Below are 13,252 nucleotides of genomic sequence, written 5' to 3' on the forward strand. Positions count from 1 at the left end.
ATCTGTGTGGAAGTGCTTTAAAAATCACTGGAAAATGAAGGCCACTAGGACTTGTGACATTTTTATTCTTAAAAGTCATTCTGCTTAGCTCTTGGTTGGATGGAACCATGATATCATTATTTCAGAATTGTTTCAGTATATATGGATATTTTGATTGGTTTCAAACTACATTAAAGGGTCTTCTCCCCTTGAGAAACCTGCCACCTGATGCCAGGAAATAATCCCCTGTGTAAATGGAAGATGTTGCTTCTGTCTATATGAACTCCCAGATACAGATAAGCAACATCTGCGATCCCATACAAGCCCACAGCTTGAGGGGGTGGTGCACGGAGAGGCATGCTTGCCTCAAACTTAAGAGTTGGACATTTTTTTAAAAGAGAAAGATCAGGTAAAAATTAGAAAGAAAAGGGGATGTGCATTTTTAATGGAGAAAAGAGATCAAAGAAAGCCAAAGGAAATCTATGGATTAAGGTAAGATGACAGAACTGACCCAGGACAGTCTGCCATGATCCCCAGGGTGGTCTTGCTCTTTTTGCCAGCACTTAGTTTTATCACTTATGTGACACCATGTCCTGTAGATGCAATGACTTTCCCTTTCTAAATTCTTATTAAATTTCACCACATTTTAAATGCATTTAAAAGTATGCCTTTGGGACATGTATCAGTGAGATATGTCATACATTGAGAAGTTTCTGGAAAGGAAACTGTTACATTCTGTGCACTGGACCTACTACTACAGATGCACCTGTTATTTCAGACAACAGTCATAAGTCACAAAACAGTTAAGCTGCTTCTCCCACGTTCCCTTTTCAGGGAACACTCAAGACCCTGGTGCTCATTCCTGATTCCACCAGTGGGAGCTGAGATGAGCACTGCGCTTCTGTGCCGTGTCTAACGGTTCTCAGTTAAACGGGAGCATTTAGAGCCGATTCTCATGATGTGGGATGACCCGCCTGCATCAGCCTCACCAGGAGTGCCTGTTACCAATGTGAACTCCTGGACCCCACCGCACATCGACTCCATTCAAATGGCCAGAGGTGAGTAGGAACGTGCATTTTAAGCATGCTTCCTGGATAATTTTTATGCACTAATGCTTGAGCACCACAGTTTGTTGCTTTTTTCTTTATAAAATCAAACCATGATCATGATAGAAACGTTGTCATAATGCAAAAAAAAGTTTTAAAAATCATTGACATATACATGCTATGGTTAAAATTCAAGGCTATGGTCAAGTAGATACTTTTACCAAGTATTTACTTTTTTCCTGTCTTACATCTTTGGCACATATTTTAACTGGAAATTAACTCCAGTTAAATAATAATACTTGTAAATTTTAATATTATTGATAATATTACTTGTAAAAACTATCTGAGAAAGGTAATGGAAGACAGCATAATTGAAAGGTAAATGCTATATTTAGACAACAGGTTGCTTTATGTACACTTGAGATTAAATCCATTTTTAGAAATACTTAGCAAAGATGAAATTCATGTGTTGGTGCTAAATCATGATTATCAATGCTAATAATTGAGAAAAAAGCAGGAAAACAAGCAAAAAAAATTTTTTTTCTTTTATAAAAAATTAGAATTACTTCCCTTGAATGAATCAACATGTATAATGTTTTCAATGTGATCATAAAATGTGACCATATTTTGAAAATGTAACTTACCTCAGAATGCTTTACTAAAGCTTCCAAACAGAACATTTCCACTGTAGCTGAAGGAACTTCTCCAAAACTTTCCGCATAAGGAAGTCCATTTCCTCCGAAACACCATAAACCACCCTGACAATGAGATGATCAAAATTCTTAGTGAAAAAAAGGGCCTAATATTTTTTGTTTCACAAAAAAAAAAAACAACAAACAAAAACCTCTGTACTATATATAGTAATTAGAAAGAACTAATATGTAGGACTCAAAATATTTCAGAGACTTACAGGGAACTTTCATTATGCAAACTGTTGCTAGACTAGAAAACATGTGGGATTATTCTTAGAAGACAGCGGTCTTTGAGCTTCTCAGTTCTTTCCTCTGTGTCCTCTTATCTGAAAGTACAGAGACTAACACACAAATCTTCACCCGGTAAGAAAAGCCAGGGCTGAACAAATGGTGTTCTGGTGTCAGATTATGCCAGTAGAGTCTAGCTAAAATCTATCAATAAGAATGATAGAAAAGGCATTACTCAAAAAAGTTAAAATACAGACAATAACAACTGATCAAAGAGCTTTTAATTAAAAAAGGGGGGTGGGGCACAAATTCCCCGGCAGTCCAGTGGTTAGGGCTCGGCGCTTTCACTGCCAGGGTCGGGGTTTAATCCCTGGTTGGGGAGCTAAGATCCTGAAAGCCATGCAGCACAGCCAAAAGAGAGAGAGAGAAAGCTTTTAAGTCTTCTTAAGTTGAAATTCAAATTCACATGGAAGAATAAACAGAAGAGTTAGGAAAATTACTAAGGAGAGGAGTAGTGGGGACTAGTCCTTAGTAGATACTAAAACACAAAAATAAACTGGGAAAGGAAAATTTCAGTTCTTACAGCAGATTGCTAACATGCGATGATCGCCCACAAATCAGTGAGAAAATACCAACAAGGCTATGGGAAAATGAGCAACAGTCAGAAGCAGAAAGTTCTTAGGAAAAGAAATATAATGCCTCTAAAATATATGAAACAGTGCCCAACATTGCTGGATTGTCCTTAAACCAAGACCACAAGAGCTTCACAGTGGAAAAACCACTGCACCACATCCACTGTTCTTTGACCCCAGGCGGTTTGTCATATTGGGTCAAAAAGAAGTCACAGTCTGCACTGTCCAAATGTTTGCATCCTGTTTGCACCCTTGGGCTCTGAGGTCCTCCAACAGAGGCTGAACCTGGAGACAAGGTGACTGGGAGTGTCCAATGGTAAGAAAAACCAAACAAGACAAACCTGGATCCCGACATCAGAGGAGGAGCAATCTTGATGGTAACATGTGGGATGGTAGAAGACCAAGGACCATTCCTGCCTGGCCTCCCTCCAGAAGTACAGTCAGCAAATTTCCCAGGCTTTAGCAGTGGGAGTAGGTGACCATTAAAGCTGAGAAGCGCTTTCCTGCTCACCGACCCAGTTCTCCCAGTGAACTGAGAAAGTAAAAGCAGGGAAGCCAAATCATCACCAGGGTGGGTGGGGTGCAGGGGGGTGGGGGGTTTTGATACTGCCTCTAACTGTGGGTCCCTTCCTTTTAATACATGTGAGAGCTAATCTCTAGTGTTTCTTCATAAAAAATTACAACCTTAGAGCTCTGCAACTTGTTCAGACTCACTGGGCATAAATGACGTTCATTCTAAAGCACGAGTTTGTAACCCAGGTTATCCTTAAGGGTCTGGGGTATAGAGAATTCGGGGAAGAGAGGATGTAAGCTTGGATGGGAAAAAATTGTCTCTTTAACTTTCCTAACCCTTAAGTGAAACTTTTCATTGTGTTCAATTACCAACAAAGATAAAAAGCCACAGTGACAGCAGCAGTCTGTGCGTCTCTGCCAACAATAGAAAAGAAAGAAAAGGGACGTCGCTCAGTCGTGTCCAACCCTTTGCGACCCCATGGACTGTAGCCTACCAGGCTCCTCCATCTGTGGAATTTTCCAGGCCAGAGTACTGGAGTGGGTTGCCATTCCCTTCTCCAGGGGATCTTCCTGATCCAGCGATCGAACCTGGGTCTCCTGCATTGCAGGCAGATGCTTTACCGTCTGAGCCACCAGCGAAGCCCTGCAAATAATAGAAGGTGCATCTTTTCCCCACCACACGTCACTTGCTGTAGCTGCCTGAAAACAGCATCATGCTCATGGTTCCTTTGAATGCCAACTGCATATTCTCACACTGGTGACCCCAAACTGACCCTCATCTAACTCTCAAAAGGCACAGGGTGGAAAGCTGTAAACGTGCATAAAAACAGACATAGAAAAAATGTATCTATAGGGCTTCCCTGGTGGTACAGTGGATAAGAATTCACCGGCCAATGCAGGGTACATGGGTTTGATCCCTGGCCCAGGAAGATTCCACATGCCTCAAAGCAACTGGGCCCACGCGCCACAACTACTGAGCTTGCGTGCAGCAACCACTGAAGCCCGTGCTCTAAGATCCAAGAGCCTGTGCTCTGTATCAAGAGAAGCCACTGCAACGAGAAGACCGAGCACTGCAACTAGAGAGGAGCCCCTGCTCACCACAACTAGAGAAAGCCTGTGCAGCGATGAAGACCCAGCGCAACAAAAAAAAAAAGAAAAAAAAAAAATATATACACACATATATATGGAGAGTAAATGGGGAATGATAAAACAAATGGGATAAACTAGGAATAACTGACAAGTCTACTGAAATATATTATTGTTGCAATTCTTTAAGTTTGTAATTAAAGTACATACTTTACAAATTTGTAAATTGGATAATAGTATTTCAATATAGTCGGTCTCCCGTGTAATCCTATGTATTTTAAGCACCTAGAAATGAGTTCATAGGCTTTATCAAGTCACCAGAGGGATCCATGGTGTGCAGAGGTTAAGAAGCCAGGCTCTGAACCCAATCCTAACTGCAGGCTGTCCGCTAAGCCCAGAGGGACCTCTGCACGTGAGCAGTGTTGTAGAGAAGCTGCAGCCCCCACCACCCCACTGAAGGGGGCTTGGGGACTGTCACGGGACAGGTCTGTCATAACTGGTCAGATCACTAAAAACCAGACGGGCGTGCCTCCCACTCCTTCCCCCAACTTACAAAAAAACCAGAGCCTGACTAAACTGGGAGTAAGAGTAACTGAAGTGGAGTTGCTCACTGGTCTGATGAGATGGGATCTCAGAACTAAAGTTACTGATTTCAATACGAAACTAACTAAAGATGGGCTACTCCTCTAAACTGCTGGCTGAGGCCACGATGTCCAGGTAGCAAGGAAGTGGTACAACGTGTTACACCATGCACTCTCTTCACTTAGCGAAAGGTGAGGACACCCTGTAGAAGGTGACAGAACACTAGAGAAGGCAGAGGGATGTCAACTGAATAGTCATGAGCAGAAGAAAATCTTTGGTGCTGAAAAATGAGGAACTCCAGGCCAGGTAGCAGGAGCTCTGCAGGGGCGTGAGGACAGAAGTTGAGAGAGAAGTCGTGGGAGACGGAAGCCGTGGGATGCCCTGTGGGAGGCAGGAAGAATCGAGAAGAGCCAGGGACCTCTCACCATCAGAAAACACAGGTGCTCTCACAGCTACCTTGGGGATAGAATTAAAAAGGACAACGAGGAACAGGCTCTGGTGGCCAGGCAGTGACGCTCTGAGCATCGAAAGGAAAACGATGATTACACTTCATTTGAGCGATTCCAAGACACGGCCCAAAGGAGAAATTGTAAAACATGGGCTAGAGAAGTCATAGCTACTAGTATGTCCCTAATTTCTCATAAAAACGGAAATGAGGGAAAGACAAGCTGTCTGGAAAAAAATGAATAATGTGAGAGTTGTGAGTGAAGTTTTATTTGGGTAAAAATGAGGACTGTAGCCTGGACAGAGAGCGTCTCAGATAGTTCTGAGGAACAGAGGCAGGGGGAAGGCCAGCATTTTATGTGGTTTTAATGACACACTATGGCAGAGGCCGAAGTGAGGAGCGCATGACACTGTTAATGATTTTACTGCTTTTCTAGATAAGAGGACATGCGAGAACTTGGGCTCATAAAATCTTTTCCTAAAAATATCTATCTGAAGGCCTGTTCTGCCGGTTTTCCCCAGAGCACAGAGGGCCTCATTCCTGATCTCCACCCTGAACTGCCTTCGGGGTGTGTTGATAGTGGCTACCGTGGTCAGTGACTTAATCCTTGTGGAGGCAGATAGCAAGTGCAAATTTTTAGCTGGCAGTTCAATTGGTAAAAGAATACAGAATACTATGATTTGTTTTACTGATAATGCTTTTTATTTTATTGCATTTTTATTGCAAAACAAATGCAAACAAAATGCATTTGTTTCACTGATAAAATGCTTTCTCCTCACTGAGTTGATTATGTAATTAATATAGTAATAGTGACTCTAATTTGTTTGGATTTCTCTTAGAGATGTAAGAGCTATTCTTTTTAACTTTTTATTTTGTATTGGGGTGTAACTGATCAACAAACAATATTGGGATGGTTTCAGGTGAACAGTGAAGGGACTCAGCCATACACATACCTGTATCCATTCTCCCCCAACTTCCCATCTACCCTGCCACGTAACAGAGCCAAGCTCCCTGTGCTGTACAGTAGGTTCTTGTTGGTGATCCATTTTAAATATAGCAGTGTGTACATGACCATCTCAGACTCCCTAACTGTCCCTTCCCCGTGACAACCATTAAGTTCGATCTCTAGGTCTGTGGGTCTCTTCTGTTGTAAGAGTTATTTTTGGAAGACAGAAGTCTTGCTGAGATGATAGCAGAGGAACAGTGGAAGCCAGTGACCACGCTGGGCAGGCCGGAGCGGGAGTCTGTTTAGGAGGCTGCTGTGATTCACCAAGAAGCCCTCTGCTACGTATGGGTGGTTTTATGCCAGGTGTTCACATCTGGTCAACAGGCCGTGGCTAGAACAGCAGGAGTAAGGGTTGCGGGGAGATAACAGACACCTCCATCGGAAGTGATGGCTTTTCCTGTCTGAAAGTAGTCTTACTCCCAAGGAGTGGAGCTTCCCCGGGGAGTACTCTAAGAGCTCTGTCCACGGTGCAAACACCACCTTCCTCACCTAAGTGTGGTCTCCTTCAGTTTTCAGCCTCTTTGCCACCAAACAAACTTTACATCTGTGCCCAGTGGCGCCTTCCTATCAATCTCCTCACCACTCCTAGGGGCAGGCACACCGGTAAAACACAGGCCAGTCCGTGCCTGGATCACAGTGAGGGGTTCAGGTTTAATGTACAACGGGGAGCCATTTGGAGGGCTCCAAGCAGGAGTGTGACCTGATCGAACTTGTGTTTTGTTTTTAAATCACTGCAGCTGCTGAGGACACAGAACTGGAGACAGAAGTTGGAGGTTGAAGCAGTGTCTATAGCTCTTGGAGGTGATGGAGACATGATAAGGAAGCTTTCTAGATGCAGCAAGAAGGTGAACTTGGCTCCCAGGTACGGACAAAGAATGTAGCCTATCATTACACTAAACAAAAAATGTACCCACCATCAAGCCATCAGCCACTGCGGCACAGGCTACCCACTGTGCGCCCTGGGGGAATTCCAGATGGAGGGAAACAGAGAAAAGTCTGCACTCTGGATACTGGCCCGAGGTGATAAAGATGCATATCTAATGAATAATTTCAATGAGCCCAGATTTTTAACTCATGATGTGTGTGTGTGTGTGTGTGTGTGTGAGAGAGAGATTAGCAATAATCTTTGGTGTTCAACCGCAGGGTTTTTTCCAACAAAAACTCATATACCCTGGCTCCTTCCTCACCTCTGTGGAGCGGTTCCTTGGAGCTACCTTAGCTACAATCCTCAATAAGTTCCCCAAATAAAACTTAACCTGGAACTTAAGGTTGTGATTTTTTCTTTAGTTAACATACTGAGCCCCTCCCATGACAAACATGCTTAATAAAATATAGCAAAACTATTTTGAAACAAAGTTAAGCTCTAAAGAAAATAAAAAAGAAATAAAGGGAAACCCCTGGGTGCTAGAACTGAAAACAATGTTCAGCAGAAGTGGTCAGCACATCGGTGATGGGTCAGCACATCGGTGATGAGGTAGAATGCTTGCAGGCCCCTGAGGATGGGATAGTAACACGTGTTCAGGGGTCACATCACCGCAGAAGATGGGGTTTGAGTCTCACGTTCTCTGGGAGCTAGATCCAAGATCTCTATTTAAAGAGAGAACCCTGCAAAGTTTGCCTCCTTGTCTATAAGAGAGTCTAGAAAAACTGTGCTCACCAGCCCATGAGCAAGAAGCCTATCTCTGCTGGGCTTTGAGTGGGAAATCACAACCACAATCTGTATCATCCACAGATGTATGTGAATTCACACTACCAATGTGCTCTAGAAATTCCAAGCTAAGGAATTAATATAAAAAAAAATTAGTCCCATTATAGTGAACCCTTGGGGTATCCAAAAGAAGCAAACATAAAAACTTCTCCGTAGCAATAAATTTAGAATCTGAGGTACTTGGGACTCCCATAGAAAACAATCAGTCTAGCTAAAGATAAGCTCACAGTAAAAATGATTAACGTGTGTTAATCCACAATATAATATATCGGGGAGCCTCCACAAATAGGAATCAACACCCCAGTAAACTGAAATAAAAAAAGAGACTTTAAAATTATTTTTAAATGAAGGGAAGAACAGAACCAGGATGAAGGAACAGGACACTATGAGGAAGAGATGATGGTGGCCAGGAGTAAGTGGCTACAGTGAGGATGGTGAGACAATGGATTCAAGGCATATGTGAAGGAACAGCTTACACTAACTGCTGATCAGATGAACATGGAAGAAAAGAATCAAGAATCCCTAGGCTTTAGCTTAAGCAACTACATGGATGCTCTGCCCTCTACTGAAACAAAACAGATTAGGGGAGGAAGAGCTTTGTGGAGGGAGGGAGGGAGAGTTCAGTATGTATAGTTGGGATGCCTGTTAAACATCCATGTAGAGACATCAAGAAGGAGGCTGCAATATTTAAACCTAGAGCTTAGGTGAGAACACAGGTTAGAGAAGTTGAATTCAGGCATCACCAACATAGAGGTAATGTTTAATAGCCTTGTCGGTTACTACCTATTTATTCTTCAAGATCCAACTTCAGAGGACGTCCTATAGAGCTTTTTGAACATGGCCTCTTACAAAGAGTGATGGGATCCTGGATCTCTCTTACACGCTCTGTAACTTTGTTTATTAACTGTCTCCCGTTATCCTGAACACCAAGCCCAGGATGTGGCAGACAACCAGGAATCAGAAGTATTCAGTTCCTAGATGAATGACTGCCCTACAGCTCTAAGTGCTAGCCTCTAGCACAACATTTTAGAAAAGTGGACACTCAAGGGTATTTACTAACAGAATAGAAGAGCTAACCTTCTGAGCAGCTAGACTTTGACTGCTCTCACTCAGAGCCAAAGCTGTAAAACACTGGATACACTCGTCCAGGTCCGTTTGAGGTAAAGAAGCCAGCAGGTGTCTGAGCTCTTCTTCAGTGGAAGAATCCTGAAATAAAGGGAAAAAATTCTTCATAACTAAATTCAACAATTGAGTATAATGAAAAGCACCCAAAGAATCTAAGCCAAAACAAAACAGTAGAGGTAAATCAGTGCTTTTAGTCTTGCAGCTGGTTGCCCACCCTGGTAAAAGAGGACTGTTTAATTTTGAATTCCATACTTTCCTGTCTACTACCTCAGCCTGAAAGACCTACTGCAATTTATCGCTCAAGATTTCACCTCATGGGCCACTTCACATCTTGACTCAAAATGAATTACTATATTCTCCCTAATTAAAGCTGGCTTTTTAATATCCACAACTTGTTCCTATTGTTCTGATTTTCACTAATAACTTACGTCTAGTATAGTTTTTTTCTGTTTTTCAAAAACTCATGGCAAAGTTTTCAGATTTTCACTTTCTAGGAAAGCCTAGGAAAAGCACTTAGGAAACATGCTCTAATATCTTTATTAGTGGTTAACAATTAACCATTGTTATTAATTAACCACTATTATTTATTATTAATTAACCACTATAATTAATACTATTAATGTATACTAATACAGGGAGACCTGGTGTGCTGCAGTCCATGGGGTCTCAAAGAGTCGGACACGACTTGGCGACTGAACAACAACATGGTAATACATTAGTATCTAAATGCAGTGCTTCTCAGGGGCTGTTTTGCAGACTAGGAAATATTTAGAAATATCTGGAGACATTTTCGGTTGTTACAATTGGGGGGTGCTACTGTCATCCAGGGAGTAGCTGCCACTGTGTACAGAACATCTTCCAACAACAAAGAATTATTTGACCCAAAATGTCAGTAGTGTTGAGATTGAGAAAAACCAATCTATAACAATCTTAGTACAAAGGACCAATTGATGGATGCTGATATGCTAAGAAGCCACCCTCTGGTAAAAAGAGACTCCCAACTCCACAAAGAGGAAAATAATTTAGGAGAAATAGCACCTCCTGAGGAATCAAGAAACCTTGGAATGGAAGCTACAATTGCAGGTTTACAGCCTAACTAACCTGCTTGTGAGAAGCTGCCAAAAAATTGTTTTTTGAATTGTTATTTTGCACCCAAAGTGAAGATGATATATTAAACTTTTTTTCACTCAGCAGATTATTTTTACTTACTTCTTTTAAAGATGGCAGGGGAGGAGGGCGGAGAAAAAACCGAAGATCACTGTCTTTGCTTCGTGCCAAACCAGTAAGAGTTCTCATATCACAGGCTTGAGCGATTATCCTGTACTGGTAATCTATTGCAGAAGTATGCTGTTAGCACCCAACTTAGGCTATGGTTGTTTCAAAGATTAAATGAAGAACATAATTTTTAAACTATAAGTTTATAATTCAAAATTTTGCTGCATTTACAATACCAATAAGCGAAATATCCAACATTTCCATGACTGATCTAATTTTCAACACATATCTAGACATATCACAGTCTAACTAGCCTTTTTGAAAAAATAAACCTCAAATGTGAAACCTGATAGATCAGAACCAATTTAATTTCTTCTCCTTTAAAAAAGAAATTCCAGCATTCAAAAGCTATTTTGATCACTACAGAAAACCCTGCAAGGAGATCAAACCAGTCAATCCTAAAGGAACTCAATCCTAAATATTCATTAGAAGGACTGATGTTGAAGCTCTAATACTTTGGCCACCTGATGCAAAGAGCCAACTCATTGAAAAAGACCATGATGCTGGGAAAGACTGAAGGCAGAAGAAGGGGGTGGCAGAGGATGAGATGGTTAGATAGCATCACTGACTCAATGAACATGAGTTTGAGCAAACTCCGGGAGACAGTGAAGGAAAGAGGAGCCTGGCATGCTACAGTCCAGCGTAGCAAAGAGTCAGACATGACTTAGCAACTGAACACCATCAACAAAAGCCTGCGGTTCCATTTAGATCCATCATCCCCTGGTACTGCTATTGTGCTCTGGCATTTCATGATGCTGATGAATAATCTGAGGTCCCAGATAGCAGTACTTTGGTTTAGCCTTCATGATTTCACTGTTCCATTCTTTATGTATTGCTATAGAGTGAATGTTTGTGTCCCTCCCAAATTCATGTGTTGGAACCTAATCCCTAATGTCATGGGATTTGGAGGTAGGGCCTTTGCAAGGTGATGTGCAGCGCTCATGACTAGGATTAGTGCTCCTGTAAAAGGGACCCTCCATCCTTACCAGACACCAGGGTGCCAAGTCTGCTGCCCTGATCTTGTATTTCTCGGCCTCCAGAAAACCGTGAGAAATAAATTTCTGTTGTTTATAAGCTACCTGAAAAGTGAAAGTCGCTCAGTCGTATCTGACTCTTTGCAACCCCATGGACTATATAATCCATGGAATTCTCCAGGCCAGAATACTGGAGTGAGTAGCCGTTCCCTTCTCCAGGGGATCTTTCCAGCCCAGGATCAAACCCAGGTCTCCCACATTGCAGGCGTATTCTTTACCATCTGAGCCACCAGGGAAGCCCAAAATAAGCCACCTAGTCTATGGCATTTTGCTACAGCATCCCAAATGGATTAAGACATGTGTCAAAAAAAAAAACCAAAACCTGCAACCACTGGAGGAGACATTATTTTTAATAATAGCCCTATGTAACCTGGGTGTAAGAATCAAGTGTGGAACTTTTTCAAAATCTACATGCCAGGGCTCCAACTTTGATGTTTCTGATGGAGCAGAAATCTGAATGGAGTCTTGGAAGGCAGATTTTGAAACAGATTTTTATTCTAAACCGCCACTCACATTCTCCACTGAACTAGTTCAGTTCAGTCGCTCAGCTGTGTCCGACTCTTTTCGACCCCATGGACTGCAGCATGCCAGGCTTCCCTGTCCATCACCAACTCCTGGAGCTTGCTCAAACTCATATCTATCAAGTCGGTGATGCCATCTAGCCATCTCATCCTCTGTCGGCCCCTTCTCCTCCTGCCTTCATTCTTTCCCAGCATCAAGGTCTTTTCCAATAAGTCAGTTTTTCGCATCAGGTGGCCAAAGTACTGGAGCTTCAGCTTCAGCATCAGTCCTTCCAATGAAGATTCAGGACTGATTTCCTTTAGGATTGACTGGTTGGATCTCCTTGCAGTCCAAGGGACTCTCAAGAGTCTTCTCCAACACCATAGTTCAAAAGCATCAATTCTCTGGTGCTTAGCTTTCTTTATAGTCCAACTTTCACATCCATACATGACTACCGGAAAAACCACAGCTTTGACTAGATGGACCTTTGTTAGCAAAGTAATGTCTCTGTTTTTTAATATGCTGTCTAGGCTGGTCATAGCTTTTCTTCCAAGGAGCAAGTGTCTTTTAATTACCTCCACCATAGTTTGGTCTCTGGAGAAGGCAATGGCACCCCAGTCCAGTACTCTTGCCTGGAAAATCCCATGGACGGAGGAGCCTGGTAGGCTACAGTCCACGGGGTCGCTAGGAGTCGGACACGACTAAGCAACTTCACTTTGACTTTTCACTTTCATGCATTGGAGGAGGAAATGGCAACCCATTCCAGTGTTCCTGCCTGGAGAATCCCATGGACAGAGGAGCCTGGTGGGCTGCCGTCTATGGGGTCGCACAGAGTCGGACACGACTGAAGCGACTTAGCAGCATAGTTTGGTCTCAGGTCAAACAACAGGGAGGGAACACACCCCAGCCCATCAATCAATAGAAAATTGGATTAAAGATTTACTGAGCACAGCCCGGCCCATCAGGATAAGACACAGTTTCCCCCTCAGTCAGTCTCTCCCATCAGGAAGCTTCCATAAGCCTCTTATCTGTCAAAGGGCAGACTGAATGAAAACCACAATCACAGAAAACTAATCAAACTGATCACATGGCCCACAGCCTTGTCAAACTCAATGAACCTATGAGCCATGAAACTAGGGCCACCCAAGATGGACAGGTCATGGTGGAGAGTTCTGACAAAACGTGGTCCACTGGAGAAGGAATGGCAAACCACTTCAGTATTCTTGCCTTGAAAACCCCATGAACAGTATGAAAAGGCAAAAAGATATGACACTGAAAGATGAACTCCCCAGGTTGTTCGGTAGGTGTCCAATATGCTACTGGAGAAGAATGGAGAAATAACTCCGGAAAGAATGAAGAGATGGAGCCAAAGTGAAAACAACACCCAGTTGTGAATGTGA

The 13,252-nt window shown here is 42.6% G+C and overlaps 1 protein-coding gene across 5 annotated transcripts in view; it reads right to left on the minus strand.

Moving 5' to 3' along the window:
• Positions 1–13,252, minus strand: part of SERAC1 (serine active site containing 1) — a 54,336-nt gene that overhangs the window by 18,102 nt on the left and 22,982 nt on the right. For all 5 annotated transcript variants that reach the window (XM_059889696.1, XM_024996613.2, XM_005211072.5 and 2 more), the window contains 3 exon segments: positions 10,252–10,373; positions 8,995–9,123; positions 1,670–1,783 (listed from right to left, as the gene is read on the minus strand). In XM_059889696.1, coding sequence (XP_059745679.1) covers positions 1,670–1,783; positions 8,995–9,123; positions 10,252–10,373 — 365 coding nt within the window.

The sequence above is a fragment of the Bos taurus genome, chromosome 9, assembly GCF_002263795.3.
Source record: "Bos taurus isolate L1 Dominette 01449 registration number 42190680 breed Hereford chromosome 9, ARS-UCD2.0, whole genome shotgun sequence".
Taxonomy (NCBI): domain Eukaryota; kingdom Metazoa; phylum Chordata; class Mammalia; order Artiodactyla; family Bovidae; genus Bos; species Bos taurus.